The sequence below is a fragment of the Pagrus major genome, chromosome 19, assembly GCF_040436345.1.
Source record: "Pagrus major chromosome 19, Pma_NU_1.0".
Classification (NCBI taxonomy): domain Eukaryota; kingdom Metazoa; phylum Chordata; class Actinopteri; order Spariformes; family Sparidae; genus Pagrus; species Pagrus major.
Window position 1 is genome coordinate 28,035,651 of NC_133233.1, and position 26,296 is coordinate 28,061,946.

General features: G+C 39.9%; 2 protein-coding genes across 2 annotated transcripts in view; both read left to right on the plus strand.

The window, feature by feature from the left end:
- The window catches only part of LOC141014363 (uncharacterized), a 140,627-nt gene extending 130,712 nt beyond the window's left edge, over nucleotides 1-9,915 (plus strand). Inside the window, 6 exon segments of the mRNA XM_073488102.1 lie at nucleotides 1-1,221; nucleotides 3,657-3,830; nucleotides 8,681-8,854; nucleotides 9,531-9,704; nucleotides 9,806-9,827; nucleotides 9,829-9,915. The exon segment at nucleotides 1-1,221 is cut by the window's left edge and continues 664 nt beyond it. Coding sequence (XP_073344203.1) covers nucleotides 1-1,221; nucleotides 3,657-3,830; nucleotides 8,681-8,854; nucleotides 9,531-9,704; nucleotides 9,806-9,827; nucleotides 9,829-9,915 — 1,852 coding nt within the window.
- A 9,817-nt stretch (nucleotides 9,916-19,732) lies between these two features.
- The window catches only part of LOC141014275 (protein NLRC3-like), a 59,052-nt gene continuing 52,488 nt past the window's right edge, over nucleotides 19,733-26,296 (plus strand). Inside the window, 5 exon segments of the mRNA XM_073488012.1 lie at nucleotides 19,733-19,895; nucleotides 21,204-21,354; nucleotides 21,356-23,382; nucleotides 24,780-24,953; nucleotides 25,568-25,741. Of these exon segments, the coding sequence (XP_073344113.1) occupies nucleotides 19,765-19,895; nucleotides 21,204-21,354; nucleotides 21,356-23,382; nucleotides 24,780-24,953; nucleotides 25,568-25,741 (2,657 nt within the window). The 5' untranslated portion in view covers nucleotides 19,733-19,764.

Consider the following 26,296-nt stretch of genomic DNA (forward strand, 5'->3'; position numbering starts at 1 on the left):
TCTCGTCTGGATAACTTCCCGACCTGCAGCAGCCAATCGGATCCCTCCTTCATGTGTTGACAGGGTAACAGAAGTACGAGGCTTCACTGACGCCCAGAAGGAGGAGTACTTCAGGAGGAGGTTCAGTGATGAAGATCTGTCCAGCAGAATCATCTCACACATCAAGACCTCCAGGAGCCTCCACATCATGTGTCTGATCCCAGTCTTCTGCTGGATCACTGCTACAGTTCTGGAGCACATGTTGACTACAGACCAGAGAGGAGAGCTGCCCAAGACCCTGACTGACATGTTCTCACACTTCCTGCTGGTTCAGACAAAGAGGAAGAAGCAGAAGTACCATGAGGGACGTGAGACGAGTCCACAGGAGCTGACGGAGGCTGACAGGGAAGTTCTTCTGAAGCTGGGGCGGCTGGCGTTTGAACATCTGGAGACAGGAAACATCATGTTCTACCAAGAAGACCTGGAGCGGTGTGGTCTTAATGTCACAGAGGCCTCGGTGTACTCAGGAGTTTGTACAGAGATCTTCAGAAGAGAGAGTGTGATCTTCCAGAAAACAGTCTACTGCTTTGTTCATCTGAGCGTTCAGGAGTTTCTGGCTGCAGTCTACATGTTCCACTGTTACACCAACAGGAACACAGAGGTACTGGAGGCTTTTCTAAAAGACTTCACACTCGGGGACTCAAAACCAAAGTCTGGTCTTAAGAAGATTTCTAAGTTTTTTGGTAGAGGCGTTGATGGCGTGGAGACCCGTTACCCATCCCTGGATGACTTCCTGAGGAGCGCCATGGAGAAAAGTCTTGAAAGTAAAAATGGCCACCTGGACCTGTTTGTTCGCTTCCTTCATGGCCTCTCTCTGAAGTCCAACCAGAGACTCTTAGAAGGTCTGCTGGGTCAGACACACAAGAGTCCAAAAATCATCCAGAGAGCCATCAACAACCTGAAGGAGATGAACAGAGATGATGTCTCTCCTGACAGAAGCATCAACATCTTCCACTGTCTGATGGAGATGAACGACCACTCAGTTCATCAGGACATCCAAAAGTTGCTGAAGTCAGAGAACAGATCAGAGAAGGAACTCTCTGTGATCCACTGCTCAGCTCTGGCCTACATGCTGCAGATGTCAGAGGAGGTTCTGGATGTGTTGGACCTGAAGAAGTACAAAACATCAGAGGAGGGACGACTGAGACTGATTCCAGCTGTGAGGAACTGCAGGAAGGCTCTGTGAGTCCAGATGTGATTATCAACATTATAAATCAGTGTAGATTAGCAGTTTAATTCTTCAGATATACAAACTATAAAATCATTTATTTTGAAATAGCGCTTACATTTAGGGATCGACCGATATGGGTTTTTTAGGGCCGATGCCGATACTGATTTTTTTTCCATCACCCTTAGCCGATGACCGATTATGGACTGCCGATTTTCTTGGGCCGATTTTTGGGGCCGATACTGCTTTTGCTCCCTCAATTTACATTTAAAAAAATGACACAATGATAACAGGTCTCAAGTTTAAACAAACATTTATTGAACAGTAAAATTTTAAGCTTAAGCTGTAACATAAATAAAACAACAAATACTGGACACAGTAGGATTCAACAGCTTTGTTCAACTTTACACCACACATACTTTCAAATGAAAAAAAGTGTTTGGTGCTTTTAATTATTCAAGTAATGTCTATGAAATAACACATATTTGAAGTATTTTTAGCTTTTCCTTTTTCAGCCCCCATGCTCACCAATTGCTCACAGAATTGCATATGACACACGTAGCCTTCCGTGAAGTGGGTTCACTAAAATGTTGCCACACCGGGTTCTTGCGTTCAGCCATCTGTATGAAGAATAAATAAAAACACAGATTAGTATCAATCAGTATCAATATTTTTGGCATCATCTTACATTCATATCACCCATATCATCACCCTTTCATCAATATCTACAACACAGCCTTGATGATGCATTGCTTGCTGATAAGACAGATATAATTCATTTTTTCTGCACAAAATAAAGTGATCATGTCTTAGGCTACTATGATGTCAGGTTTGGCAACACCAGAACATAAATCAGCAGGAAAATAAGTGTGATGTCAGAAGCACATTAAGCAACAAATTGTTCAAGTTTAAGTTTTAAACGGCATTATCAACTTTAAAAGGAATAAATATTCAAGCATGTCCAAAACATTTCTCTCATAGTTTCAGTTAAATCTCTCATCGATGTGATGGCTGCTCTTCCCCAGCTGTGAGGAACTGCAGGACGGCTCTGTGAGTCCAGATGTGATTATCAACATTATACATCAGTGTAGATTAGCAGTTTAATTCTTCAGATATACAAACTATAAAATCATTTATTTTGAAATAGCGCTTACATTTTTAAATACAATTGTGATTATTTTTAAAAAGTGTTTCACTACCATGAGTGCAACAATGTAGATGTTTCAGTATGATGTGTTTATAGCTGTCAGGTTGTTGAACTCAGTTATTCCATTTATTTCTAATGATCATTAAATGTGACAGTTTTTCTTCTATGAATCTTTCTTTGGGTGACAGAAGAAACCCTGGTGAAACTAATGAAAGAGGTTTTTTAACCACTATACTGAAGAGTTTAAATTAAGGTCTGTATCATTTTTCATGTGATGTTTCTAAAGTCCTTGAGAATTTCTTTCATGCAGTTATTGTTCTCATTATGTCGGTTTAGAGACATTTCACAGTGAGCAAATGGACCAAAAAGTTCCAGCTCAAATTAAAGCTTCTACTTTACCTTTTATACATGACACGAGATTTTTTTCTGAATTGACTCTTATTTAGTTTTAATCTTCATGTATTTTTGTTCTGTAGAATCAGAATCAGCTTTATTTGGCCAAATATGTGTTGATATACAAGGAATCTGACTCCAGTTTATTATTGCTCTCAGTGTAGTTACACAGAAGAGACATACAGCTGGAAAGGAATACACCGAAACTGAACCAACAACTAGATGAAACGTGAAGAATAAAGGAGTGTGAATGGTCAGGACTGCAATGTACAATAGCATTTGAAAAGACAGTAGGTGTATAAATCAAAATCACAACAACACCATAAAAGTGTAAATCATACAAGTCTTTATAGAAGTCAACTGTTGTGAATCACATCTGTATTAGCTGGCAAAATATTAATCATGTAAATGTAGATTTCTAAGATGGTTTTTCAAACTTCAAACTCATCCATGTTGAATTCGGGAGGTGCACGATCATTCAGCACCATGATTTGTGGAGCCCACACGCTCAACACAAGACGTGCGATGATGTTAATTTTGGCACTCTCACCCTCATGCTAACACTGTGTTGGGCATAAACTAATCTAACTTTTTGGCAAAAGACACAGGATCAGATCACACTGACAGACTGTGGACATCATGGAAACCCAAATGTAACTACATTTTCTCTTCCTTCATCTGCAAGATTAAAATAAAATAAAGATTTAAAGTCTGCAGGTTTTAGAGAGTGATGAGAATAACTGTTTCATGTCAAACACAGATCAGATGAAGGTTTGCTGAACCACTGATGTAAATAGCAAATGTTAATCAGAACAGAATGTTTCAAACTGTTTTGACATCAAATGCATGAAGTAAATATAAAGTGTCCTCTTTCATAATAACATTTTTGTAATATCTGTGTCATGACAGACTTTCTGGCTGTGGACTCTCAGAGACTCACTGTGAAGTTGTGGCCTCAGCTCTGAAGTCCAACCCTTCCCATCTGAGAGTGCTGAACCTGAGTTTCAACAGCCTGAAGGATTCAGGAGTGAAGCTGCTGTCTGTTGGACTTAAGAGTCAAAACTGTGCTCTAGAGAGTCTGAGGTCAGTTCATTCTGTCTTATTTTTCCATATATTCAATTCAAACCCTTCACTGAGACTTAAACAGTTTAGTTAATTAACTCTGAAGATTAGCAGCAGCATAAATCTGAAGAAATGTCAGTTCTTTGAGACACTTTCTGTGTATCCAAGTGGCTCCATCCTGTGGTGTTCAGAGGAGGCTGCACTGAAGGACTCTATTCAGTGTTTTTATTTATTAACTTTTTTTATTCCGTTCCTTTCTAACTTTTAAGTGTTAGCATAAAAATATATTTTTCCTCTTACCTGTGGTGGTATTTATCCATCCACTGTAGATCAGCTGGACCACTGATGTAAATAGCAAATGTTAATCAGAACAGAATGTTTCAGACTGTTTTGACTTCATCATTTGACAAACATTATCAGTATTATACTCATAGTTTGACCAAAACAATAGAAAAGTTTATAAAATGACTTTCAGTAACACTTTACAACGTTCTACACAAAATGAGAGTAGTTACTACTATATTTAATAGATAATGATGAGTTTCTGAAGAACAGACTGGGAGATACTATATTAATAAAAAATGATGTCATGATTAGTTCATAAATATCCATGAATCAACATACTAACCACTTTCTTCATGAGTCATTCCTGATAATCCAGCTGCTTAGAGGACAAACACTAGTGATGATTCATTCGTACTAATTACTTAATGCTAAGTTACTTTCTGAGTTCCCCAACAAGTGAAGTGAAACATCAGACTGACATCAGTCACTGTCTGTTCAGTGTTGAGGAGTTTTGAGTGTGTAGGGAGGGTCGAGCTCGTTCTCATGCATATATTTAAATACTCATAAAAACATACAAAGTCCAAATCCAGACAAAATCCACAAAACAAAGGACATTTCTTTCACGTCTCTTTTTTTCTGTTTAGTCGAAGTAATTTTTTTTTATACAGACTTGAGTGAATGTGGACCTCTCCTTTAATTACACAGGCTATACAGCCCTACATGTCTTATTTAATGATGATCCTCTAGTTCCAGACCTGACTGAGATCAGCAGCATGTTATTGATCTGTGTTGACATGAACAGCTGTATGAATGTTGTGCTGACATGTGGATGATGTCTGTAGAAGGCTGATGATGATCCACAATAACACAATGACAAAGATACTTAGTGTGTGTGTGTGTGTGTGTGTGTGTGTGTGTGTGTGTGTGTTTTGGAGTATGTTTTCATTTTATTCTATTTTATTTTTCTCTTAGTCACTTCCTACCTCGAGCTGCTATTATCTGTTATTGTTTGCACAATGTTCCTTTGTGCTGCAGTGTCAAATTGAATTTCTCCTACAGGGATCAAGAAAGGTTCATCTTATCTGTACTCATTTTAGGGAAAAGCTCATTGATGAGGACACAGTAATGTTGAGCTACACATTTAAAACCTGAACACATCTGATTGGATTATAAATTAATTTTCATCTCCATCATTTATTCTTTATACAGATTGAGGGGCTGCAGTTTGTCAGTGTTAAGGCAGTGTTGACCAAATATGAATCAAGTTCCTCGTTCTCTCAGAAATATATTTTCAGTGTTTAGCTGTAATATGATAAAGTTTGTGTCCCTGCCACCATGTTAAGAAAGTACCAGGGATGACAGAGAGGCGTTATTATGGATCCTACTGCTGTTGCCTTTGTTGGTTCAGACATGAGGAGTGAGACTGGTTTGGGTTAGGGTAAGAATATCAGGGTAAGATAATCAGAGGCAGACTAGGGCCAATCTTAGCAAGATAAGCAGTGGGATCCAAAATGAGGCGACAGGGAGGCACTCACATGCACTAACATGCACACAGCTCAGATCACAACACACACACTGAGAGTGTGATGTCATTCTGTGTTCAGGACACCATGACTCCACTATATCTTTACATAACTCATAGTTGTATTTTAACTTCCATCTTGTTGTGTTCAGGTGTCTACGTCCTGTCTACCAGGAAGTGAGACAGGAGTCTTTCCCTATTTTTAAGCCTTTCACCTACTGTGCTCCCGTTTGGTAATTTCTCCTGTTAATATCTCGGGGTGTGACGAGATCTTGTGGCACGAGATCTCACGTTATTAAAACGTGTCTGACGCTGAACTCGAAATTAGCATAGAAGATGCCCCCGCCACTTTTAAATCGTTTGTGTGGCTGCATTTTGGTGCCTGATGGAAACAATAAGTGGTGACAGACTGACAGACAAGACACGAACAATATGTAAGAACTGTAAGAAAATAGTGCCGTACACCGCGGCTAACACGAGCACTATGCAAAGACACCTACAGAACCACCACAGCTCTCTACTGAAATCAACCGTGCCTGTGAAGAAAACACTGAAAGGCCGGACAACACTGACAAATGCTTTTACATCTCAACTTCCACAGTCAAGTGCTCGAGCCACAGCAATAACGAAAGACATCAGTGTTTTCATTGCAGCTGACATGAGGCCATTTCCCATGGTGGAAAACTGGCGACTCCTCCACACATTGGAATCAAAGTTCACCATCCCAGTGGTCCTGAACCTCTACACAGATAGCATACCTTTCCATCCCTGCTACCTCCGCTCCAAGTGAGCGTGTCTTTTCAACTGCAGGAGACATAGTTAGTGCCCAAAGGTCTCAACTGCTGCCAGAAAACGTAGACATGCTCATATTCTTGAACAAGAACGTGACCATATCTTAGGCTGGGCAGTGTAGTTGTAGCCAGCTCTCAGCTCTGTATCATGCTTGGAGGGAAATCATGTCAGTCTCTGTTTGCACTTTAAGTATTGAGAGAGAACTACTTTGATTATTGTTTGCACTTAAAACAAGAAGACTAAGAAAAACTTAGTGTTATTCATTTTTGTTATTTATACAGTTTTTATATTTCACTTTCAATTTGTGGAGAGGAGTTCAGTTAGAAGGTGACACAGCTTCAATTAGAAGTTAGAAGCTCACACATAGTTCATGCACAGTTATAAGGTCTGAAGAGACTCATGAGAAATCATACAGGAGAGAAGCCAGTCAGTTGAGTTTGTGGTGAAACCTTTTACAGTTCTTACATATTGTTTGTGTCTTTTACTGCATTTGATGATTCATACTCAGTCACAAAGTAGAGCTGAAGTCACATTCATTACAAGATGATTACTAGTTAAAACATTTCAAAATGGACCTGCATTGTTTTGCATTTCGTAACTTTTGATCAAATAACATTTTTAAAAGTTTTTTAAAAAAAATGGTGTTAAAATCTCGTCTCATTCTCATGAACCCAATATCGTTTATTGTCTCATCCTTGTGAGCCGAGTGTATCGTCACATCTCTATTAATCTCCCATTTTCATAGTGATACAAATCAAAAACATCTTCTCAGGTCCTGTGTGGGGGTATGTGTCGTGGTACCTGGCAACCCAACTCAGAGGGAGAGTTCAGCATGTGCAAACAACCCTGCCTGACGTTTGCCACTCGTCCCTGTGTCACTAATGCTCTGCTCCACTCACTTTGCCCCTGAAAATGGGTGAAACAGCTGCCAAAAAGAAAACATTGCTTCCAAAATTCACATTACTTTGTGTGAAACTTTCCCCTTTATTGATAATTGTCTCCTCTCTCACTTGTGTGGGACACGCAGGACGCTGACGTGCTGCCAAGTGCTACCTACTTGTTTTAGGTGTCCAACTGGGCTGTCCAGACCGAGCGCCCCGTGCTGTGGTCCTCCATGGCCAGCTTATGATTTCTACTGATGCTTTCATGGAGCCAGATGAAAAAATAACACCTCAAATATGAAGTGATATAAGTGAAAATAAAAAATGAATAATTTATTCAAAAGAAAATCAGAATTAAATCCAAATCATTTAGATTGAAATGAACCTTTTCCTTCACTTGTTTTTATTTTGAAAATGTTTTTAAAAAATGTTATGATTCAAGATCAAAACTTGAACTTTCAAGTTCAAATTTAATTTTTTCAATACATTTATTTTCTCCAAATGACCAAACCTTTTGGCCTTGATCTGGCTCCATATCCTTTCACCATCTGTCCTATTTTGGCAGGATTCAGTGAGTGAATCTGACAAAACACTGGTAATTTACTAGAAATAGTGTCGCTGCTGTTTGTGATTGTGTTTTTCTGTATTTGTTCTTCAGAGATGTGCAGCAAACACACACAGGCACAGACCACAGGCTTAAGAAAACCCCTCCCCACATATAATCACACAAGTCTATGGTCCTTTTAACTTCACTGTTACAGAAGAAGCAGCGTCCTGCTTATCACATAAAAGGCTTCATGTTATCAATTCATGATCTTTATTATAAAGATGCTCTACGTGTACGTCTAATTAGAAAAGAGCCGAGGAGCAGAATTTAAGTGAAAGACATTTTATGTGCTTGAAATGTTACATTTTGACTTTTGATCACTTTTGTGGACTTAGTTTGACTTTTTTGACTTGAAGACTCACTTGAAGTCTTTTTACTCACTCTGACGTGTCAGGATATAACCTTTTTGATTAAAACAGCATTAAAATATCATGTGATCTGCTACTTCAGTGCACGCTAACAACAAATATTACTGGGACCACAATAAACATTTGCACACCAGCTTTTTTAATATCCAAGAGTTCAAATCATAAACTCTACCACTGACTTCCTCAGTAATGAACTGGACACATTTAGGCACCTTGAGTAACCATATACTTGTTTTGTCACTTTGTGTATTTTGCAGTGTTGAACCTGCATCCTGTTGGGTTCAGGTGTTTGGAGTTTCCATTTTCTAAACTTCTACATTCTGAACCTTCTTCAGCTCTGAACAGATTATTAAACACTGAATGATTTCAAGCAGGAACATTGTCTTCTAAACTTACATCATTTATTCTTTACTCAGATTGAGGAGCTGCAGTTTGTCAGAGATCAGCTGTGCTTCTCTGGCTTCAGCTCTGAAGTCCAACCCCTCCCATCTGAGAGAGCTGAACCTGAGTGTCAACAAGCTGCAGGATTCAGGAGTGAAGCTGCTGTGTGATTTTCTACAGAGTCCAAACTGTAGACTGGAGACTCTGAGGTCAGTTCACTGACTCCGTTACTGCTAACTAATATTTGAGTTTACATTCATACATAACTTACATTGATAAAGTTATAGATTTCCTTTGGTTCATATTTTCAATTTTCTTGAACTAAATTTCTTCTTCAGTCACAAAAGACTTTTGTTTCTTCAAGAAACTGTAGAAAATGTTCAGTTAGTTGTTAAAGTTAATTAATGTTTATAATTTAATCTGTTGACAGAAGAACTGAACTAACATTTGATTTAAATTGATAAAGTTGAGAAGCTGAAGTAGAAATATTTAGATTTCTGTTGATGTCAATGTGTTTTCACAAATAATGTCTGATCATTGATATTGATCCTACAGAACACACACAGATCAAAGCATATTTTCAAAAGAAGATGTTTAAAAGAAAATTCAGTTTTTTCTCCTCTAATAACAGACCTGACTGAGATCAGCAGCATGTTATTAATCTGTGTTGACATGAACAGCTGTATGAATGTTGTGCTGACATGTGGATGATGTCTGTAGAAGGCTGATGATGATCCACAATAACACAATGACAGTTATTCTACTCATTTTAGAGAAACGCTCATTGATGAGGACACAGTAATGTTGAGCTACACATTTAAAACCTGAACACATCTGATTGGATTATGAATTGATTTTTATTTCCATCATTTATTCTTTATTCAGATTGTGGAGCTGCAGTTTGACAAAGATCAGCTGTGCTTCTCTGGCCTCAGCTCTGAAGTCCAACCCCTCCCATCTGAGAGAGCTGGACCTGAATAACAACAACCTGAAGGATTCAGACGTGAAGCTGCTGTGTGATCTGAAGGAGAGTCCAGACTGTAGACTGGAGACTCTGAGGTCAGTAGAGGGTTGGAGTCAGTTCATGCTGGTTTCTGCAGTATTGTACTAAACACAGTATCAAAGTAAAGATCCAGTATTTCCTGCTTTCCTCAGTGAAGCTGTGAGAGGAGAACGGTGACAGGCTTCATGATTGGACAGAAAGACAGAGAGAGAGCAGTCAGCCAATCAGACGAGCCAGAAGCTTGTTGTGATCGTGTGTTTGAGTTGATGTGGAGACGACTGTTGTTGTTGTGTTCATGTCTACAGGAAATAAAGCTGGATCACAGCTGACAGCATCACAGGATGTATTGAGACAGTGTCCTCATTCATCAAACTGTCGGAGCATCAAATCTGATCTCAAAGTGTTTGTTCTCTCATTTCAACACTGAACAACTGATCAGTTCATCTTTGTCACAGCTCTCAGATCAGTCTGACTGAAGCCTGCAAATCACTGGCTCTTATTTCAGAGAACCATCATTACATTTAGTAACCATGTGGTCTGTATACAGACCAGAACCTCTGCTGAAGTCCACAAACCACAGCTGATGTTTTACTGTTCAGTGTAGGACCTTTAACGTTATATTTATATCTGCCCATGTGTCATTTGATTTGTCCAGATATTTCTATAACAGACTCCATATTTACATATTTGTCATGTGATGTTTCCAAAGTAGATGAAATATTTAAATGTGAGTGAGACTCTGGTTTTTAACAGCAGTAAATCATCATTAAAGTGAGCTGTGAGTATCTCTCTGTTCCTGCAGTCATGATGCGTTCAGGGACTGTCAGCAGTTTATTTCCACTGTGTCCTTCAGTGAAAGCTGCAGAATAAACAGACTTGATGTCCAAAGTGTCTGCAGGTCTGTGAGCTTCACTCCAACACGTTAACATGAGAGCTGAAAGGAAGCTGGCTACGCTACACAGCCGCTCCACTTGTGGTCTGAACAGGACTGAAGTCCTGCTGGTCTTTATATCTCTGACTGACAGCTGATGGAGGGAGTCTCTGTAAACACTCATTTATCACTTTACTGTCTCTCTGCTTCTCTCATCAGCTGGGAGTCTTAACTACTGTGAGAAAGGTGGAGGTGTTGAGAGGATCAGCTGTGTCCTGATGATCCAGAGAGGTTGAAGCAGCACCATCAGCTGGTGGGTGGAGAGGCTCTGACTGGGCCGTGTTACTGGGAGGTGGAGTGGAGAGGAGAGCTTCATCCAGCAGTGACTGACGGACCAATCACAACAAGTGGAGATGACTGTCAGTGCTGCAGTGTGAACTGCTCTGAGATCAGCTCCACTGTCACACACAATGTCCAGTCCAGCATCGTCCCTGTGTTCCTCTGGATGTGACAGAGTATCATCAGTGTATCTGGACTGCTCTGCTGCTGCTCTGTCCTTCTACACAGTCTCTGCAGACACACTGACGCTCCTCCACTCCTTCTGCTCCACACTCAGACACCTCCTCCACCTGGAACCTGGATCTTTATTCTTTTATTCACTCACATCTTCTCAACACAAAGAGCCTCAACACATTAATCTATCGAGGCCTGTTTATCACCACATAATCGTACATTGACACTTTTAATTGGATATTTCCTTGGTGCAGTTAATCTCCACATATTCCTGAATAACAGTGGAGATTAATGCAGTACTCTGTGTGTACTGCCACTGAATAAGACATCAGTCATGTTGTAGATGTTAACTGACATTCATTTTAATGTAAAATCAACATTTTAACAGATGAATTTATGATGTAATAAATGATGGCATTGTTTTGTTGCTGTAACTGATGACCATGAAAGGAAGAACATGTTGATTTCACTGATGTTATTTAGTATTTTTATAGTTTTGTAACACAGTCTTCTCATATGATGGAAATGTTGTAAAACAAACAAACAAAGCACAAATATTAAACACCAGAGTCACATATTTTGGTGGTAATGTCTTTTATTAATGCTGTAAATTCTGTCTCAGCTCTGCTTTGAATTGAATTGAAAAACATTGTTTCCATGTAGACAAAGTGAGCATTTAAAAAACTTGATTTCCTCACAGCAGAAACACTTCAAATGTGTCCAACAACACAGAACAAGGTTGTGATGCACAGTTACAGTTTCAGTCCCACTGGGACCATCAACAATAAAACATAGGAGCATGAAAAAAGTGTGTAAACGTAGAAACCTGATTATATTTATTTTACATTATAAAGTTTTTAAGGGAAGATTTTTGTTTTCAGGAATATTTTGCTAAATATTGTCATTTTCCAGAAGAAGAAATCAGCAGGAAAGAGCAAGAATCTGGAGACTTGGATCAGGACAGACGAGCTGTATGGGGCCATTTTAAATCACAAATGTTTGGTGGACGACCAAACTTCAGCCCACTTTTCATCAGCATGGGGGCGAGTAGATAAAGACTGACTTTTAATCTTATTGAACAAACTGTATGTGACAGTATATATTAAACAATATCCACAGATAGAGCTCCTGACAGCACGTGCTGATGTCCAACTTGTAGACGAGACTAATGAAGCTCACTTCTAATCTGACGCTTCCCCTCGAGTGGCCACTCTTCCAGGATTCATTCCTTTTAACGGCGTCGTAACCTGTAAAATATATCGACATAAATGATGACAGATTGAGGGACAGCACAACCTGGTGTAATATGAACAGTGAGAAGTGAACTTACAGTTCAGGACTGAATCTAGAAATGTGGAGGACGTCCTTTACTGCTCGTCCTCATGCACACAAGTCTGAAGTTGAATTTAAAGATCAGCACATGTGATATTAAGTTCTGCATGAGGCCATAAAACAGACAAATCTACCAGTTCATCAGACTCATCTTCCAGATCTACTGTGTCACTGAGAGCTGAAGCTTTTTCTATGGACCATGATTTCACCAAGAATTACAATTAAACACAAAGTGGCACATAAACAGTTGTTTTATTGCATTAGTCTGATATTTGGCTCATAATTACACGTTGAAGAGAAAAAACAACCTTATAAAGGAAATTTGACAAACTGCATTTAAATTAGTTAGATGTAATTTGTGAATGGGAGGAACTCCTGAAATGGAAAATTAAAAAAAGACTAATAGAAATGGTTCAACATTTTGGGAAATGTGCTTTCTCACCAGCAGTTGTCATCTTAGTGTAAAGAGTGGAAAGTGGCATTGTGGGTAATGACACTGCTGGACTCATTATGGACAGTTTAAAAGACAACTGATCCAAATCGACCCAGCAGAACCAGAGATATCACCTTTTTTATTCCACACATTCTTCTTCCTTCTCAAAACCTGGTGCCTACATTACCCACAATGCAACGTAGCCACTGAGTGACATCACTGGAGGCAGTTTATCAGATCACATGCAGCTTCCTCTTTGGCTCTGATGCAGCATGTAATCTGCAAAGTAACTAAAGTTGTTGAGTAAATGTACTTAGTTACATCCCTCACTGTCTCCAGATCAGCTGTCATTATGACAACATAACTGCAGATGACGCACTCGGGTCAAACCGGAAGAAGCGGTTTGTTTTTTACTGACAACATTTTAACAGCAGGCCAAATAATGTGAGCGCATCATCAGAGTCACACCTGTCCCAGCTTCACTGTCACAATGTGGAAGTGATGTTCATTTTTAAGGGACAATGTTTTTCTTGTATTTGTGATCTGGATGATCTGAGTCTCACTTTATTTCACTTTTGTTCTGATGATTAATATTCTGCAGTTCTGCACTGCAGCTGTTTTTCTTTTTAACTGTTCACTTGAAACAATCTGACATTAACTACAAGTTATTGTCTTCGTGTAGCTTCATTTCATTAATATGTATCCTGTTTATTAATGACTGTATTATTTTATAGAGCCTGTCTTGTGTTTTATGGATCTTCTCTTGATGCCTTTCTGTGTCTCATGTGAAACTCTCCAATGACCTTGTTGCTGAATGATCTTTCTTCTGCTGTCAATCATCCATATTTCCATCTGATAAGAGAGAAGCTTCCTGTTTGTCCGCCTCAACATTGTCATCCAACATTTCCAGTTTGCGCCTGCACACATAGTTTCCACTCCAAAACATCTTGTGGCCTCCAGATTCTTTCCTCTGCACACAAGATGAACTCCACGTGCAGAAACATTATTTAAAGCAACAATATGTGTTTTTTTGGAGGCAGATGGTTGATTGTTGAGTCTCATCCTCAGGTCGTCACATACTGACGCTTTGGGTTGGTGACTCGGGTCCGACGCAGCCGAAGCTAAGTTTAACTGTAATGCTGCAGTTTAATTGAATGAAGAAAAAGAAAGTGTCCATGTGTTACATGAATAAATTGGTTTTACAGTAAAATCACTAAAACATATAGTAAGTCTTTGTTAAAGGGTCATGATGCCTCTCACAAGATTGAAATCAAACACTTCCTGTCTGAGTTCTGTTCACCAGCGTCACTTCAGTAAAATGGAAACACTGCTGTAAGTTTCCTCTGCTGAGATGACTGTTTGTTTGCCCTCCATCTTCCCTCATAGGTACAAACCTCCGCTTTAAGGAACAGTTCACCCAAAAATGTCACTTCAGTCATCACGACTTGTTTTAAAACCAAAACACATCAGATGTCTCCAAACAGCTCGTCTGCTGTAATCCAAGTCTGCAGAAGCCCCGAGATCACAAACTGATCTGAGAAGATGTTATTTACACACTTTATTTCAACTGAAATCTTCCCTGTAGCTGCCGAGCTAAAAGCGTTAGCATGCACCCCGTCTGAAGTGGGTCAGCTTTGAGTGAACTGTCCCTTTAATGTCATCCATCCAGTGAATATGTCTCTGAACACAGAACTGCTGAAACACATCAGGAGTTTATAAATGTCACGTCTTGGAGACGGGTTGCTACAAGCCTGGGCCATGAAATGAAGTAATGCTGCTGATAAGTGGAAGAAGTTGTTATTGTTCTTTATTGATCAGATTAATGAAGGAACGTGAGCTTCATTTCATTTTCTCTCAAAAACCAGCAGACGTGCAGTGAGTCTGGGTTTCTCTGGGCCCTTTGGCCTGGGCCTGGTTTGTGATCCGGTCTTGGTGCCGTCCTGACAACAAGCATTTACTCCAGTGAACTGGATCACATTAAGCACACACCACATTCAAACCACTCAGAGTAACAACACCTTCACCAACACCCACCGTCTGCTGTCGTCTGGACTTCAGCTCCTCCTCCGTCATGGCAGAGTGAAATCAGAGAGTCCAGTCCTCACTGTTTGTTTCCTTTCAGCTCGACTGGAAACAACTGGTTTCTCTGCTACTTGACATTTTTGACAGGATGCCAGATGAGCTTTCACCTGATGCCACACCTGCAGAAGACACGGCAGGTTTATTTCTACAGCAGCATTCACACACAAGGCGACGCCAAGTGCTTCACAGGAGCATAGAAATACAGCAGAATGAGACTTCACATGCATTTAAAAGACCATAAAAACAAGAAGCAGATACATAGTGACAGGTTTAAATAAAGTTATGTCTGATATTTTAAATCATCATTACATTATAAAATCATTTTATAATAAATGAAGTGGATCAAATCTGAACACAGTCTGATTCAATCGAGGCTTTACTGAATCTTCTGGACTGACTTGTGTCTGGATTTTGGAGCAAAGTCAGCAGCTTCATGTTTCATCTTTCTATAACGTTTGATATTAAAAAGATGTGTTTAACATGCTGATTCTACACTTTATGTTCATTAATCATGTCTGTAAAACAATTACAAGTACACAGAAATATAAAACTATCTGGATTTTGACAGAAAACAAACAAATCCTGTGTTTGACTGTAAAGTATGTGAAGTTTATCAGAGTTTTGTGTGAGACCCTGCTGGTTTTCACATCACATGATCAGCACAGACACATGAAGTCAACCTGTGGAGCTTTTTCTCTCACAAATCATTGTTGAAGCTGACGTCATCAGCACCGTTCATGTTCTGCTGGTCCTGCTGGAGCTGCTTCCTGCCAGCAGATGTCCCCATTTCCACTGTTTGGACCCAGACTGGTTTGTTGAATGGATCCAGGTTCTGTGTGCGGTGAGAACTGAATGACTGAATGATTTTGATTTTTGATTTTTTAACCGTCTTTTGATACAGATTGTTTTGGTGAGCTTGTGCTGGGTTTTAGTGTTTGTTTGACATCTTTTTATTATATTTTGATGTGTTTTATGTTCACGTCTGTTTGTGTTGAGTGCTTCTTCAGGCTTTTTCCCTTCACAACAACAACAAAGTTAAAGTCCCAGTTGAAATGATCAGTATGGAGCCGTGATCACTACATGCAGTTACATGAGAATTGAGATCAAGTGTAAAGTGTTGCCACTGTTTTTATGAACTATTGAGTCTTTGTTAATGTTATAAAGAGCCAGTTCAGACCTGCTCTGTATGAAAAGAGCCCTGAGATCACTTCTGTTATCATCTGTCTCTATAGAAATAAAAGTGACTGGACTATTCTCTGGGTTTGTTCTGACTTTTAATAAAACTTGAGCAGGCCAAGTCTCACTTTGCTAAATCCACATGAAAAATCAGTTTGTGTCAAATAAAAGCAGATGGACTGTCATTTTGAGATCTGGCAACCCAGGTATCTACAGTGACCTGGAGCCTGTTTGTTTTTATTTTTAATTTTTATATATATTTATTCAACAAGGCAAATGTAGACATAAAAAGACACTTTCAACCATCATGTCACAAACTCAGTTTCTGTTTGAGCAAGAGAGACAGAGAAAAGGTTCAGAGTATGAAATGAAATACAACTCGTTCAGAGACGAGTAAAAAGGACGCAGATGAATAAAACAAATAAATAAGAAATGTAAAATAATCACAATAAATAGATAAGATAGAGAATAAAGGAAGCAGGCTCATCTCAAATGAATGTGTACAGAGTGAATAAAGAGAAACTTTGACAGCTGTTTTATCTTCATAATCGACAGATTTACTTTGCACTTTTAACTCATTCTTCATGTTTATCAGACAGGGTTTAGTTTTGAAGTATCTGCATTTATGTTTCAAGAATTGACTTAATAACAGTAAAATATCGATAACAAAATCCAAATCCCGACTTTGGTCAGAAAGTCCAGACTTGACAGTTTCCTGTGTCAGTGGTGATGGTTCGGTCCTCTTGGACTGTAGCCAGCCCTGCATGTCGGTCCAGAACAGTTGGACTGATTCACAGTGAAACAACATGTGATCCAAACTTTCAAACCACAGTTATTCACATCAAAGTTAAACCTCAGTCTCAAGAATCGGTTTGTTTGATGAATCTCAGTGAAGATGTTGAAGTTCAGCTCCTTCAGCTGAGGAGGGAGAGGGATTGAAATGTTTCTCCTCCGTCTGATCTGCACCTCATCACCGGAGCTGCTTGTTGTTGACAGGCTCATCATGTTTGTCTCATCCAAACCTGGCAACAATGACCGTGACGGTGACGTACGTACGTAACGTGGCCCGTGGCCGGTGGGCGGGGCCAGAGCGTCAACGTCTGTCCGAGTTGGACGGCGAAGATGCGTCGAAGGATCAAAGCGTCAGGCGCCGAGAAAAGGAGGAGGAAGAGGCTGAGGAAGCACCAGAACCAGAACCAGGTGATGTGAAGTGATGCAGTGCTCACCAGCTGATGGACGTTTAGCGACAACACGTCTGTTTTTAGTTCAACATGTAGAAAAAGCCGTCAGCGGCTGCGGGTGCTGCTAGCTAGCTAGCTAGCTGTAGCCTGCGTCAGGCTCTGGCGCCACCGGCGGTCGCCTCAGTTCTGGAGAAGAGAGAAACTTGAACTCAGAAGCTGGACGGTTGGATTTCTCTCTTTATTTAAAATAGATAAAACATATATGTGAATGTTTCTCTTCTCCGCATATTTTTGAGTTTATTTAGTTTAGTTATCTGAGTGAAACGTGAAGAGATGTCCTGAAACGTAGCTTCCATCTTCCACATGAGTTTGTGATGATGTGTGTTTTTATGGAAAGAGTCGATCAGGAAAGTGACAAAGTTGTTCTGGTGTCACAAAGACGACTGCAGCAGCAACATGTCTGTGAAGAAGCTGCTCCAGGACAAAGCTCACGTTGAAGAGCTGAACGGTACCAAACACTTCTTCAGCTGATCCACAACCACAAACATTGTTCAAGGGAGGTGAACTCAGCTGACCAGGGGAAGTTTGTCTGACACTGATCTGAACTCAGTTTGCTGTGTTTGGTTTATCTGTGTTAGTCTGAGCTGTTCAACCAGAGGGAGGTCATCATGGAGACACCTCAACAGATAAAGTACATGTGATTTCAGGTAAATGACAAGAGGAGGAGCAACACTGACCAGGTGGTTCAGGTACAACACCTGAGAACAGGGAGGAGACATGAAAGTGAAAGTGTTCAGACTTCATTTTGAGTCGACAGCAGCAGGAGGAGGAAAAGACGTCTGAGGCAGAGGTGAGTTTTATTTCTACATTATTGTTTTACAGTCAAAGTCTCTGATTCATCTGTGAGAACGTAAGAAAACAAGCCCAGATTCAAGAAAACTGACAAGATGCTGGACTGTTTCTTTATACTGTATACGGTGTGTGTGTGTGTGTGTGTGTGTGTGTGTGTTTGTTTCATCCTCAACAAACTGGTTTGTCTTGATTCTCATGTGGAGACAAGAAAGGTGTTCAGACTCCATTTTGAGTCAACAGAGAAAAGACGTCTGAGGCAGGGTGAGTTTTATTCTCTTTAACAAGAGACAACAAGCTCATATTTAACGAAAACTGACCAGGAGCTGGATGTTTTTACGGTGTGTGTGTGAGTGTGTGTGTGTGTGTGTGTGTGTGTGTGTGTGTGTGTGTGTGTGTGTTTACAGACTCTTCAACAGACTTTTCTCGTGACAAAATAGTTTAACAGTAAAAGTTTTCACTAATAAGTTTGTTTGTTTTTTGGTCTGAGGGATTTTATGCTCAGATGTTGTTTATTTACTTATTTTTGTGATTTTGGTTAAAGCAAAAATGTTTGGGGTTTTTGTCTGAAGAATTATATTGTTCATTGCACATAACAGGATGTTGGTCTGTTTTTTATGTTAGTGATTCAGAATATGCTGAAGCTGTATTAATTTACTACACGTTTGCTGCTGCAGGCACACTTTTCTTTTCCTGTTGGGTCAAAGCTGGGGATCTGCTCGCAAATGTAACCTTCCAATTGACTTGGCACATCTCTTCCATTTGTTTTATTATTAAAAGATATTGGAATTAATTCAGAATGGATCATTAAAGATACTTTGCTTTGGTAGTCACAGTGAGGAAAAAATAAATCCTGTATAGAAAAAAAAGATGCATCGATTATCGTTTTATCATCGTAATCGAACCGTGAGGTGATGAGAGATTCCCACCTCTACTAATGAAGCCTCGATTAAAGTCTGTTTCATGGACTTGGACTTCGCTGTTCACTCATTGAAGATATTGTGTTGTACCACAGTAGATCCTGTACTGTCCTGTTGGTCAGAAGGATCCAGATTGCTGTTTCAGTATTAATATATTTTGTTATAACTTAACACTAAGAACTAGATTCTGTTAGACATTTAACCTCTGACATTTAAAAGATGAAACCCAGTTGCAAAGACACAAAATGTTTTCTGTAGAAATCTCAAGTGAAAGATGCCAAAACAATCATTTTATTAGATTTTATTTACATAATTTCCAATTTAACATGAGTTGTTATAAAACTTGTTTGTATTTAAAACGTATTGAAAGCTGTTATTTATTGTCGGACTATTCAACACATTTAAAGTAGACAAAACAATTATTGTCATAAAGTGACCTCACTAAAAACCTGAGCAGTGATCCAGGTACAGGACAACAATAAAGAAATAACGTCTGCAGGCAGGAAGTGGAGACTTTGAGTGGACAGAGCAGGACATCATACTGAGGGACGTCCCTTTAATTAGACAGAGACAAGGCCGATCTTTGTAAATGTCACTTTTGTTTAGCGTCACATTGGGTGATGAGTCTGCAGGCTTCACCATCTCCATTTTACACCCTCCTGCTCTGCATCTTGTTTCACCTGTTTGTCCTCCTTGTCTTCATGTTGTTCTCCTTCCATGTGCTACATATTTACCTCAGTGCTTTCTGAAGTGCAGAAGATGAGTGATTGTGTGGAGGAAGAGGAGGACGGAGCAGAGGCTCCAGTCTCCAGCTGTCTGTCTATGAAGAGTGACTGGTCCAAAGATTTACCTCTGGTCTTCAGGACTGAACCTGGACCCTCAGACACACAGTAAGAGATGTGTATAAATATATATATTATATAGTTTTATTATTACCATTAAATGGTTGTCGTGAATTATTTGTTTCACTGGACATTACATTAGAAAAGGTGGTTTGTGTTTTATACTTTATACAATTACATATCAGCAGCATCAGATTGTTCTTGAATGAACTGGTGTGACAGTGGCTCCTACAGAGTGATGCATTATGGGTTGTCTGTAGTGTTAATGTTGGATAGTGAGTTGCTCAAGTCCATTCATGGTGTTTGTTAGTCAGTCAGTCCTGAAAGTTGATGATGACTCATACAGTGTGTTTTTTTGCGATGGAAGAAATAAATTCCCGAGTTTCACAACGAGCCAGAAAGTATCCCAACATCTTTACTGTCAAAGGATCAAATGATCTGTTGAAAAGCCGAGAATCACCACTGGAACGTCCGGATGAGGACGAGCACAAAGATAAAGTCTGAAAAATGATGTCATGCTGCCAGAGAAATGTATTTGTTTGCTTCTGCAAGTCTGACGAGAGTAGGATACTGTTCACATCTGAACCGATACCAGGACCCAACGGTACCTTTTGATACTTTACTCTCTATCTAATAACTAAATTAAAAAACAAAACATGTAAATTCAGTTCTAAGCTGTTAAATCGAGTCACTTTAGAGACAATATATCATGAGTCATATTTCCAATAGCAATGTACGTTGCACGTGAGTCAGTTTTATTTCAGCAGCGTCTTGCTATACTGCGTAAATAGACTATTTTTCAAGTAAACAGAGACATTAAGCTGTTCCTGCTGCATTAAGTAATTAATATAATTATCCATTATGTCTTAGCATCGAGCTAACAAGCAAAGCGCTTGTTATACTAAATAAATTTGGGAATCAAAGAATGCATGCTTTAATATTTCCTCAGACAGTATGAAGTTCACGTGTTATTGGTTTTCTACAAAGGTTTGAGACATCCTAAAAATCACTGCCCACTATGTTAGTGAACTAAACAGCAGGGTGGTCAGTAAATATCAGACGCAGCCAAAGTCAGTCACCCTGCTGTTTACAAAACCCAAAGCCATCCTACAGAAAACAGGTTTTAGCTTCTCTCATCGTCAACATAGATCTGTTGTGACTAATGAGATTAAACATCTTTATCAATAAAAGCATTTACAGTTTGAAACATCAGTCACTGCGTTGTGAGGCTCGACCTGCTGTGACTGAGATTGTTGTCTTATCAAGAGGAGAGTATCTCCTAGTTTGATTTAGTCAAAGCTAAACATAAATAAAACTATGGTTTCTAATCAGGTTGATTTTCCTTTATCTCTTCAGAAAGACAGAGGGAAGTGTTTCTGTGGAGGAGCAGCTGTCCTGCTGTACTTTGTGTCAGGACATCCTGAAGGATCCAGTCTCTACCAGCTGGGGACACTGGTTCTGCAGACAGTGCATCACCTCATACTGGGACCAGTCTGCTTCATCAGGAGACTCCTCCTGTCCCCAGTGTGGAGATCTTTCAGTCAGTCAGAGCAGCACTGTACAAGGTAAGACTGTACATCTGTCTGCTGATGTCTTCATGTCTGAAAAAAGGAACTTTTTTATTTAATCAAGATTCTTGCTCTCAATTTAATCCCAGAATATTTTCTTCTCTTTCAGCTGATCGTGTTCTGCAGGAGGCTTTAGATGAACATAAGATCAGTTTGAGGAGGAGATGTGGACATGTGACTGAAGGAAGTGATGAAACAGGAAGTGATGAAACAGGAAGTGGAACCCTCCTCAACAGGATCTACACTGAGCTCTACATCACAGAGGGACAGAGTGAAGAGGTTAATACCCAACATGAGGTGAGACAGCTAGAGACAGCTTCCAAGATGGAGACCCTCCATGACACTCCAATCAAGTGCAGCGACATCTTTAAAGCCTCACCTGACCAACAGAGACGCATCAGAGTGGTTCTGACCAACGGCGTCGCTGGAGTTGGAAAAACCTTCTCAGTGCTGAAGTTCACTCTGGACTGGGCAGAGGGCTCCGAAAACCAAGATGTCAGTCTGCTGGTTCTGCTCTCGTTCAGGGAGCTGAACCTGATCAGAGATGAGCAGTACAGTCTTCTCAGGCTGCTCCATGTTTTCCATCCAACATTACAGAAGGTGACAGCAGAGAAGCTCGCTGTCTGTAAACTTCTGTTCATCTTTGACGGCCTGGATGAAAGCAGACTTTCACTGGATTTCAAGAATGAGGAGGTCGTGTCTGATGTCACACAGGAGTCATCAGTCAGCGTGCTGCTGACAAACCTCATCGAGGGGAAGCTGCTTCCCTCGGCTCTCGTCTGGATAACTTCCCGACCTGCAGCAGCCAATCAGATCCCTCCTTCATGTGTCGACAGGGTAACAGAAGTACGAGGCTTCACTGACGCCCAGAAGGAGGAGTACTTCAGGAGGAGGTTCAGTGATGAAGATCTGTCCAGCAGAGTCATCTCACACATCAAGACCTCCAGGAGCCTCCACATCATGTGTCTGATCCCAGTCTTCTGCTGGATCACTGCTACAGTTCTGGAGCACATGTTGACTACAGACCAGAGAGGAGAGCTGCCCAAGACCCTGACTGACATGTACTCACACTTCCTGCTGGTTCAGACAAAGAGGAAGAAGCAGAAGTACGATGAGGGACGTGAGACGAGTCCACAGGAGCTGACGGAGGCTGACAGGGAAGTTCTTCTGAAGCTGGGGAGGCTGGCGTTTGAACAGCTGGAGACAGGAAACATCATGTTCTACCAAGAAGACCTGGAGCGGTGTGGTCTTAATGTCACAGAGGCCTCGGTGTACTCAGGAGTTTGTACAGAGATCTTCAGAAGAGAGAGTGTGATCTTCCAGAAAACAGTCTACTGCTTTGTTCATCTGAGCGTTCAGGAGTTTCTGGCTGCAGTCTACATGTTCCACTGTTACACCAACAGGAACACAGAGGTCCTGGAGGCTTTCCTACAAGACTTAAAGCCAAAGTCTGTTTTTGAGAAGATTTCTAAGTTTTTTTCGGGCCATGAGGCCCGTTACCCATCCCTGGATGACTTCCTGAGGAGAGTGATGAAGAAATCCCTTGAAAGTAAAAATGGCCACCTGGACCTGTTTGTTCGCTTCCTTCATGGCCTCTCTCTGGAGTCCAACCAGAGACTCTTAGGGGGTCTGCTGGGTCAGACAGACAACAGTCCACAAATCATCCAGAGAGCCATCAAGAACCTGAAGGAGATGAACAGAGATGATGTCTCTCCTGACAGAAGCATCAACATCTTCCACTGTCTGATGGAGATGAACGACCACTCAGTTCATCAGGAGATCCAAGAGTTCCTGAAGTCAGAGAACAGATCAGAGAAGAAACTCTCTGTGTTCCACTGCTCAGCTCTGGCCTACATGCTGCAGATGTCAGAGGAGGTTCTGGATGTGTTGGACCTGCAGAAGTACAACACATCAAAGGAGGGACGACTGAGACTGATTCCAGCTGTGAGGAACTGCAGGACGGCTCTGTGAGTCCAGATGTGATTATCAACATTATAAATCAGTGTAGATTAGCAGTTTAATTCTTCAGATATACAAACTATAAAATAATTCATTTTGAAATAGCACTTACATTTTTAACTACAATTGTGATTATTTTTAAAAAGTGTTTCACTTACCATGAGTGCAACAATGTAGATGTTTCAGTTGGATGTGTTTATAGCTGTCAGGTTGTTGAACTCAGTTATTCCATTTATTTCTAATGATCATTAAATGTGACAGTTTTTCTTCTATGAATCTTTCTGTGGGTGACAGAAGAAACTCTGGTGAAACTAATGAAAGAGGTTTTTTAACCACTATACTGAAGAGTTTAAAATAAGATGTGTATCATTTTTCATGTGATGTTTCTAAAGTCCTTGAGAATTTCTTTCATGCAGTTATTGTTCTCATTATGTCGGTTTAGAGACATTTCACAGTGAGCAAATGGACCAAAAAGTTCCAGCTCAAATTAAAGCTTCTACTTTACCTTTTATACATGACATGAGATTTTTTTCTGACTTTACTCTTATTTAGTTTTAATCTTTTACGTATTTTTGTTCTGTAGAATCGGAATCAGCTTTATTTGGCCAAATATGTGTTGATATACAAGGAATCTGACTCCAGTTCATCATTGCTCTCAGTGTAGTTACACAGAAGAGACATACAGCTGGAAAGGAAAACACCAAAACTGAGCCAACAACTAGATGAAACGTGAAGAATAAAGAAGTGTGAATGTTCAGGACTGCAATGTACATCTGAAAAGACAGAAGGTGTATAAATCAAAATCACCAATGGCAACACCATAAAAGTGTAAATCATACAAGTCTTTATAGAAGTCAACTGTTCTGAATCACATCTGTATTAGCTGGCAAAATATTAATCATGTAAATGTAGATTTCTAAGATGGTTTTTCAAACTTCCAACTCATCCATGTTGAATTCGGGAGGTGCACGATAATTCAGCAACATGATTTGTGGAGCCCACATGCTCGACACAAGACATGCGATGATGTTAATTTTGGCACTCACCCTCATGCTAACACTGTGTTGGGCATAAACTAATCTAACTTTTTGGCAAAAGAAACAGGATCAGATCACACTGACAGACTGTGGACATCATGGAAACCCAAATGTAACTACATTTTCTCTTCCTTCATCTGCAAGATTAAAATAAAACAAAGATTTAAAGTCTGCAGGTTTTAGAGAGTGATGAGAATAACTGTTTCATGTCAAACACAGATCAGATGAAGGTTTGCTGAACCAATGATGTAAATAGCAAATGTCAATCAGAAATGAATGTTTCAAACTGTTTTGGCATCAAATGTATGAAGTAAATATAAAGTGTCCTCTTTCATAATAACATTTTTGTAATATCTGTGTCATGACAGACTTTCTGACTGTGGACTCTCAGAGACTCACTGTGAAGTTGTGGCCTCAGCTCTGAAGTCCAACCCCTCCCATCTGAGAGTGCTGGACCTGAGTTTCAACAGCCTGAAGGATTCAGGAGTGAAGCTGCTGTCTGTTGGACTTAAGAGTCAAAACTGTGCTCTAGAGGCTCTGGGGTCAGTTCATTGTCTTGTTTTTCCATATATTCAATTCAATCCCTTCACTGAGACTTAAACAGTTTAGTTAATTAACTCTGAAGATTAGCAGCAGCATAAATCTGAGGAAATGTCAGTTCATTGAGACATTTTCTGTGTATCCAAATGGCTCCATCCTGTGGTGTTCAGAGGAGGCTGCACTGAAGGACTCTATTCAGTGTTTTTATTTATTAACTTTTTTCATTCAGTTCATTTCTAACTTGTAAGTGTTAGCATCCATCTGATGCCAGTCCCACTCATTTTAGTAACAGGATCATTAATTTAGAACGGACAGTTTCACTGGAACTACTCGAGTACTTCCAGAGGTGTTGGTATACCAAAAGTTTATGGACAGCCTGCTGCCAATCAGAATCCAGTTTCACCCAGACCATGGTATAAAAATATATTTTTTCCTCTTACCTGTGGTGGTATTTATCCATCTACTGTAGATGAGCTGGACCACTGATGTAAATAGCAAATGTTAAACATGAAGTGAAAACATCAAAATGACATCAGTCACTGTCTGCTCAGTGAGTGTTGAGGAGTTTCGAGTGTGTAGGGTGTGTATGAACTTACATCATTTATTCTTTATTCAGATTGAGGAGCTGCAGTTTGTCAGAGATCAGCTGTGCTTCTCTGGCCTCAGCTCTGAAGTCCAACCCCTCCCATCTGAGACATCTGAACCTGAGTGACAACTACCTGCAGGATTCAGGAGTGAAGCTGCTGTGGGATTTTCTACAGAGTCTAAACTGTAGACTGGAGACTCTGAGGTCAGTTCACTGACTCTGTTACTGCAAACTAATATTTGAGTTTACATTCATGCATAACTTACATTGATAAAGTTATAGACTTCCTTTGGTTCATGTTTTAAATTTTCTTGAACTAAATTTCTTCTTCAGTCACAAAAGACTTCTGTTTCTTCAAGAAACTGTAGAAAATGTTCAGTTAGTTGTTAGTTAATTAATGTTTATAATTTAATCTGTTAACAGAAGAACTGAACTAACATTTGATTTAAATTGATAAAGTTGAGAAGCTGAGGTAGAAATATTTAGATTTCTGTTGATGTCAATGTGTTTTCACAAATAATGTCTGATCATTGATATTGATCCTGCAGAACACACACAGATCAAAGCATATTTTCAAAAGAAGATGTTTAAAAGAAAATTCAGTTTTTCTCCTAATAACAGACCTGACCGAGATCAGCAGCATGTTATTAATCTGCGTTGACATGAACAGCTGTATGAATGTTGTGCTGACATGTGGATGATGTCTGTAGAAGGCTGATGATGATCCACAATAACACAATGACAAAGTGTGTGTGTGTG